Below are 8,375 nucleotides of genomic sequence, written 5' to 3'. Positions count from 1 at the left end.
AACAATGCGTTGAAAGCGTAAAAATATCTTTTTCCCTCGTTTATTCGACGATAACAGTGATAACAAGTAGTTAAATAAACAAATATAACTCCCAATACATTTAATAATCATGATTCATAAAGAGCAGGGAAAAATTGGAAGAGGAAGCAGAAACTTTTAAGCTGTTCCAAACTCATTTGTCATTTATTTAGTAAGTTGCAATAAAATAATTGAACTCATAAATCAATACAATTGCTTGGTAGAGCAAAGTTTTTCAATATTTTCATAACATTTGATATGGTACATCGCATCGAGAAAGTCAAAACAAATTCTTGAGAAAACAATATAACTTGATAAAAATATGGTCTGGCAATTACGATTACAAAAGAAATCAATGATAAAATCTAGATCGAATATTGGTTGGATGATGACAGTTCATTGATATCAAGCTGATCTTGTTTTGCGCTTATTAACAATCGAAATGCGTTTCGGTATCACAATGGACTGCAGTCACTTGCGTTACCTACCCAAGAAAAGTTCTCTAAATAAAGATATTTTTTTTTAGTTAAAGTTGTTCTGGATGAGATTACTTCTGACAAAATTTACTTTTGAACCCGTCCTACAATCTGCGATAACCATTACAACAAAAAACAGAGCAAAACTAGTATATCTCCAATTACAAAAACTGGCAGAAAACGAAAATATCCTTGGAAACTTAGGGGGAAAATCCAGAATAAAACCATAATAATGTATAAAAAACAAGAAAAGACTATTAGAAAAAAAAATTCAGCGCCGATGCTCAAAAAGCCACCGGCGCAAGGTTACAAAAAATCATTTTCTCTCTCTTGCGGCTGATCTATTTTGGCTGATCTATTTTTCATATAAAGAAAAAAATAAAAAAGGGTGCAACCCGAAAACTTTTTTTGGAAGTAACTCATCATAATACTGTTCTCGCCTAAACACGCTTAACTTTGGAGTTCAGATGAGTCTCATAAACAACGTTTTCGGAACCTACTACATTATGTATTGTTTTAAATAGGATAAAAATGTTAGTATGATCAAGCTGCAGAATATTTTTTTTGTTGAATGAAGGTTTAGTCCCATCCATTTGCTTCCATTCACAACTTTAATAGATAGCATCACATAGATAGTTTTATTATATATATTGCCAGTTGTATTTTTGTTGGACTAATTATAAGAGAGAGAAAAAGAGAATATTGAATATGGTTGGTAATTTTAAATTGGATCAGAAAAAATATCTGGTTAGAGAAAACACAGAGCATATTACCAGTATGCCGACTTTTTTTGGATACCTTTCTTTACCATTTTTCCTTTTTTCTACTGCTTGGCAAGTGTTTGAATCTAGATCCTAATCCACTTAACTTAAAACTAATATGTGCTAATTAAAAAAATACTTATTCTTTGGTTCACCCCCTAGGATGAACCTCTAGATTCACCAACCAATAGGATTGTGTTATTTCATATTCGATATCTTTTAAAAAAAAAACAAAATATTACCAAATTATATTATCTTTTTAAAATTAAAAGATAAAAAGAAATAAATAAAAAATAGTAGTAATTACAAAAAAAAATATTTTTAACGTCGTCAGCAAAACATTAAACCCTAAATCCTAATCCCTAAATCCTAATCCCTAAATTCTAAACCCTAAATCCTTGGATAAACCCTAAACTATAGGATAAATCTTAAACTCTAAATCAAAATCACTAAACACTAAAACACTCAAAGGTTTAGGGTTTAGGATTTAGGATTTAAGGTTTAGGGATTAGGATTTAGGGATTAGGATTTAGGGATTAGGATTTAGGGATTAGGATTTAGGGATTAGGATTTAGGGATTAGGATTTAGGGATTAGGATTTAGGGATTAGGATTTAGGGTTTAGAGTTTTAGGGTTTAGTGTTTTTATTTAGAGTTTAGAATTTATCCAAGGGTTTAGGGTTTCCCCAAGGGTTTAGGATTTAGGATTTAAGGTTTAGGGATTAGGATTTAGGGTTCAGTGTTTTGCTGAAGACGTTAAAAAGATTTTTTTAATTCTTTTTTTTGTAGCTGCTTTTTTTTTTTATTTTTTTTTATTTTAAGAACATAATATAACTTGATAATATTTTGTTTCTTTTTTTAAAAGATATCGAATTTGAAATAATGAAATCATATTGGTCGGTAAACATTGGGAGGGACCCAAGAATAACTCTTAAAAAAATGGTATAAAGCTTTATTCGAAGTTCGGATTAAAAGCGCAATATGACGTACCTCTGCACTTAAATCATTAGCTTATCTCTTAATGTTCCTTTACCATTATCCTTTTTTTGGTCAAACCAATATCCCTTTTCATTTCTTATTTATATAATTATTTAAAAATATTTTACCGCTTTGCATCACTAGTGAATGCTAACATGCACTATCGAAAATTCGACAAATTAAAATTAAGGAGTCCATGCCAAATATGAAAGTCGAAGTATATCTTTGCTATATATATATATATTAAACAATGACATAAACAATAACAAAACAAAAATCGTAATATAATGAAACGAAAAACAAAGTCATGAAATTAACGTAATTTAAGGACCAGGGAAGTTTGTACGAAGGTGCATAATATTATTTTAGTCATGTATATGTAGTAATAATTTGTTATAAAATAATTGAACCGATAAATAAATTTATAATTGATTCTTGAACCAATGGTTTAAAAATCGATTACATCACAAGCATGACAAAATATACAGTACAAAATGGTAATACTTCATACGGTTAAGTTTCAGAATAATTTTGAATACGACTAATTGTATTTTATTTTAGTTTTAAAATTGTTGACCGCACTTCAGTCAATAATCTATGCTATGTTAAATAGAAGTAGCACCTCTTCCCCATTTAGAACCAGAGTCTACTAGTTTTCTAAACTGTCTCAGATGATCCGTAATCGTATGGGTTAAGTGACTTAAGTCGAAAGATTCGCACTGCGTGACGCATCATCTTCTTTGTAAATATAGGCGAGAGAGAGAGAGAGAGAGAGATGACAGTAGAAGAGGTAGGAGATGATCACACAAAAGATGGAACAGTTGATCTTCAAGGCAATCCTGTTCGAAGATCCATTAGAGGTCGATGGAAAGCTTGTTCCTTCCTCGTCGGTAAATTATACTTTCAACTTATTTTCACTTTTATTATTTCCTTTTTTCTCTCCAAAATGTTCACTTAAATTGATTATCAGAGTGTTTATACTTGTTCTTAGATAATTTAAGTTTTTAGATATTTTTAAAAGGTAAATTATTACTGTCACACGAGTCTCGGAAACTTTTCAATTGGTTACCACTTACCAGGGAGTAGTAACATGTGGTGCCATATCTTATCCCACAAAATTAAGAAATATATGGAGCAAATTTGAAGGGGTTAAGTTACCAAAAATTTTTTTTTGAAGGTGTTGTAGAATATAAGTTTGAATTACTTACATATATATTATTAAAATATACTCCATATTAAACTAACATTTAACATATGCTATCCACGATTTGTGACATAAAAAATCTTAGATTTTTAAATGTTAATTAATAAAATATTGTCAAATCAGTTTCTAATTAACTAATTCAAATTTTATTTAATTCATACTATATTTTTGTACTTATAATTTGATTATGAATATATTTTCTTTTTATTATAAAAAACTATCAATTTATTTTATTTTGTTAAATAACTAAATAAATTTGCAAAACGATGTTAAAATATAATATATACATAATATAAGAAATTCTACTAATATCTTTATATAATCCATAATTATAGTCTATACGCAAATAGAAACATAAATTCAATACAAATTTTAAAAATAATTAATATATATTCAAATTAAAATTTTCACAAATAATTAATATATATTCAAACCAAAAACTAATCCACTTTTAAAAATATGAATCAAAATCTAGTTCTATATTCTTTTTTTTTGAAACATCTAGTTCTATATTCAAATATGAAAATGTGTGTGGAAAAGTTATCTTTTCATTTCGACACTAGTAATTAATATATATTACGCATAAAATTTATCTATATATTACTTTTCATTGTTTTTCAATTCAGAGTTCTCCTACTTTGATGTATAATCTTTTTTATGTATAACTCATTAACTATTCGTTACGTTTATAAGCTTCTCCTCGTATAAATTAATATGTTATAAAAAAGTGTACGAGGCGTTTGAGCGGATGGCATATTACGGGATATCGAGCAACCTAGTGATTTACATGACAACCAAACTACACCAAGGCACCGTTAAGTCCGCGAATAATGTGACCAACTGGGTCGGGACTGTTTTCCTCACTCCTATCTTGGGTGCTTATGTCGCGGACGCTCATCTTGGTCGCTACCGCACTTTCGTCATCTCTTCTACTATCTACTTTTTGGTACGTATATTTTCTCTAACCATTAAGAACTAAAAAACACACATAATTTAAGACTATTTTAACCTATATGCTCGAAAAATCAATCTTACAAACATCCAGTTCTTCCATTTGGTTCTGTTGAATATAAAGATATAGAAATCATTACGCCTAGTGTAGTGACTAAAACTTAAAACTATTTAATAAATGTCCAAAAAAGCTATAGGTTTAAGTTACTTTGGAAGGGATCTCCTCTCCAAAACAGAATAAATTTAAAATGGTTTGGGCATCACATATACGAACCTACTGGAGATGAACCTCATAATCATTCAAAATAATATAAACACCATTTATATATTTATGAAATTCAGTTTAGTTTCCGCTCAAAGTAGGAAAAACTTTGATCTGGTTGGGGTGATAAAATTGGAAAATACGGTAATATCCAAAAAATCAGATTATTTGGTTCATGTTTGGTTCAGTTTTTCAGATAATTTGAATAATTCATATAAAAAATCAGATAACTCGGGTGGTTCAGATAAAAAATATTAGATAATTTCAGTTATTTTAAATAAAGATATTTGGATAATTTTAGTCAACTCAGTTTGTTGGATAATTTTGGGTATTTTTGGATATAAATGTTCTTGTATTTTTATATATATTTAGGTATATAAAATAAATATTTTAGGTACATATTTTGGGTATTCATGTTTATATTTGGTTCTCGGTTTGTTCCGATTTCAATTCAAGTATTTTAGATATAGAGATAGATGAACCATTCAAATATTTTGTGATTATTCAGTTTGGTTTAGTACCTCTTAGTTTGATTTGGTCAGGTTTTTTTAGTTCTGGTTAAAAATGCTTAGGCCTTACTCAATACTAATCCGAAATATTAAATGATCTAGCAACTCTCCCAGCCCTGAACTAACCGGTTTAATCATTAACAATGACAGGGGATGTTGGTGTTAACGTTATCAGTATCCATACCGGGAATCAAACCACCAGATTGTTCTATGGCTAATGCTGAAGACTGCGAACAGACTTCTATTCTACAGTTAGCGGTTTTCTTTGGAGCATTATACACATTAGCCATTGGTACAGGCGGTACAAAAGCGAACATTTCTACCATCGGAGCCGATCAGTTTGACGAGACCGACCCAAAGGAGAAGATTCCAAAAATGTCATTCTTCAATTGGTGGATGTTTAGCATCTTCTTTGGCACTCTCTTTGCCAATACAGTTCTTGTCTATGTTCAAGATAATGTGGGCTGGGGCTGGGGTTATGGGATTCCAACTTTGGGACTTGCTATTTCCATCTTTGTTTTCTTATTGGGCACTCCTTTTTACCGCCATAAACTCCCTACGGGAAGCCCTTTCATGAAAATGACTCGAGTCATTGTGGCTTCATTTCGCAAAGCTAATGCCCCGATGGCACGCAGCCTCACACAATTTCACGAGCTGCCTTCAATGGAATATGAGCGGAAAGGCACCTTTCCGATCCAGCCCACTAAGAGTCTAAGGTATTGGGAATGTTTATTTAGGTATTACTCATATTTTTTGTTTGTCAAACATCATAAAATACAATAAGAGCACCTCATTGCATGGTTCTTAGAGAATATCAAATAATTAAAAGTAATTAAATATAAAAGGAAAAATTGAAAAGAAATAGAAAGAGTTCTTGTTTGAAATACTCAAGAATTTTTTGAGATAAAGTCATATTCTACTTGTTCTTTCTAATTGGTTCAATTTTTTGCTGTAGTTAAAACTTAACTATTTAATTAAATTATGTTGAAACAATTAGTAGTATATATTCATTAGATACTCATTTTGAGATTCATCAATGAACTGTCTTGCAGATTCTTAGACAGAGCTTCACTCAAAACAGGAACAACAGATCAGTGGAATCTTTGTACAATCACAGAAGTCGAAGAAACAAAACAAATGCTAAATATGTTACCTGCCATGTTTGCAACTTTTGTCCCAAGCGCAACGGTCGCTCAAGTCAGCACTTTGTTTGTCAAACAAGGAACCACTCTTAACGCAAGGATCGCCGGAAACTTCAGCATCCCGCCAGCGAGTCTCACCGCCTTCGTCACAGTCTCAATTCTCATCTCCATTGTCTTATACGATCGAGTCTTTGTCAAGGTAACTCGAAAATTCACCGGTAATCCAAGAGGCATTACTTTGCTTCAACGAATGGGAGTTGGTATGATCTTCCACATCCTCCTCATGACGGTCGCATGTTTCACCGAAAGGTATTGTTAAACTTTAAAATAAACATGACACAACATTTAATATATATTGCTTATGATTCATATTAAATGTCATTCTGACATTTTTTCTTATTAAAAAAAGAATGTCGTTTTAGAATTACAATACAACTTTCAGCTTAATATTAATTAAAATACATTGATTTGTAAATAATTTCATGTATCTTAAATAATATTGGTTGAATATGTGTAATTAATAAAAACTTAAATATATTTCAATTATTTTCTTAATTTGAATGAAAAATGTTTAAGTGACGTTCTTTTTGAAATAGTGGGAATATTTAAAACTTACACTTCAAGAAAAGAAGTTACTCCTAACCGCATAATCTATTGGAAATCAATATTTCCGAAAGATTTCCAGCGACTTAAGTTTTATCGGAATTTTGTACGAATATCTTCGGATATTCAGTCTGGAATGTATAAATAGGGTTACACCAAAAAAAAATATAAATAGGGCATACATCAATTGATTGATTGCACTATATATTTTAAAAAAATCATGTCATTATATAGTAATTTTTTTAAGTAATTCCATATTCTCTCGCATTGCAGTAGTGGCCTTGCACTTGTTTTTATTTGGCATTTTTTGTAACAGGTATAGACTCAAAGTCGCTGCTGATCATGGACTCGTCCACCAAAAGGGAGTAAAACTACCATTGTCAATCTTCGTTTTGCTTCCTCAGTTCGTGTTAATGGGCATAGCTGATGCTTTCTTAGAAGTTGCGAAGCTCGAATTTTTCTACGATCAAGCTCCTGAGTGTATGAAAAGCCTCGGGGCATCGTATTCCTTAACGAGTTTAGGGATCGGGAATTTCTTGAGCAGTTTCTTGTTGTCGACGGTATCTAAGATAACGAAGAAACGAGGAAGAGGATGGATTTTGAATAACCTTAATGAGTCTAGGTTGGATTATTATTACTTGTTTTTTGCGCTTCTTAATTTTGTTAACTTCCTCTTCTTCTTGGTTGCGGTTAAATTTTATGTCTATAGAGCTGAGGTTACTCATCCAGTGGATGTGAAAGAAGAGGAAGCGAATGTGATGGGTGTCGAGGAGAATGAATAATCAAAAACTGTTTTCTATACAGTTTTCTGCTTTCTTTAAATTTTTGTGAACTTCTCCGTGGACTTTTGCTTTAGATTTCAGTATATATATACATATATGTATATATTTTTTTAAAAAGATATATATAATATATTAAGAAGTGATAACTATGGTAAAAAGCACTGTTTTGGACTGTTGAATTTATTTATCAACGAAAGAATAAGTTTACAAACTTTTGGTTTTAAAGTTATAATCCAAAAGAGATTAAAAAACTATAGAGTAAGCTCTGTTGAAATGAGTAGGAAAGAATAAAAACAGAGCGTACGCTAAATGGGCTAGTGCTTTCTATCACCCTAGTGGTTGGCCCCAACACTAGTGATCAACATTATTACTACCAATTTGGGCCCTGTTCGTTTGTTCATCCATTATAACGCTAGATCCAGATGGATCACCCAGCTTAATTTTTAAAAACTCATCTTAAATTCTCACCCAAATGAAGGTGAGTCTTGATGGTGCATCTGGATGCAGATGCATCTAGTTCAGTCCAAAATAATAAATGACAAAAATGACCTTTTAAAATCAAAATTTTATTTTCAAACCCTAAATTCTATTTTTTTGCATATACACCCTAAATTCTATTTTTTTGCATATACATTTTTCTGCTATAACCAAAAAATGCATTTTCTCGCAAAAACTAAAAAATACCCTTTC

The 8,375-nt window shown here is 30.9% G+C and overlaps 1 protein-coding gene across 1 annotated transcript; it reads left to right on the top strand.

The window, feature by feature from the left end:
- Positions 1 to 2,869: 2,869 nt before the first annotated feature.
- On the top strand, positions 2,870 to 7,760 carry LOC106316390 (protein NRT1/ PTR FAMILY 5.2-like). Its single transcript, XM_013754267.1, has 5 exons — positions 2,870 to 3,122; positions 4,165 to 4,382; positions 5,309 to 5,874; positions 6,211 to 6,609; positions 7,220 to 7,760. The coding sequence occupies exons 1-5, from the start codon at positions 3,008 to 3,010 to the stop codon at positions 7,683 to 7,685; spliced, it is 1,764 nt and encodes a 587-aa protein (XP_013609721.1). The 5' UTR covers positions 2,870 to 3,007; the 3' UTR covers positions 7,686 to 7,760.
- Positions 7,761 to 8,375: the final 615 nt, after the last annotated feature.

Source organism: Brassica oleracea, chromosome C9 (genome assembly GCF_000695525.1).
Source record: "Brassica oleracea var. oleracea cultivar TO1000 chromosome C9, BOL, whole genome shotgun sequence".
Classification (NCBI taxonomy): Eukaryota; Viridiplantae; Streptophyta; class Magnoliopsida; order Brassicales; family Brassicaceae; genus Brassica; species Brassica oleracea.
Note: the sequence above shows the minus strand (reverse complement) of the source record. Positions and strands in the feature narration are given on the sequence as shown.

Excerpts from the sequence above, each read along its gene's own strand:
- LOC106316390 (XM_013754267.1), top strand. The coding sequence starts at position 3,008 with ATGACAGTAGAAGAGGTAGGAGATGATCACACAAAAGATGGAACAGTT. Across the intron at positions 3,123-4,164 it reads AGCTTGTTCCTTCCTCGTCG|TGTACGAGGCGTTTGAGCGG; the intron begins GTAAATTATACT and ends GTTATAAAAAAG. Across the intron at positions 5,875-6,210 it reads CAGCCCACTAAGAGTCTAAG|ATTCTTAGACAGAGCTTCAC; the intron begins GTATTGGGAATG and ends ACTGTCTTGCAG.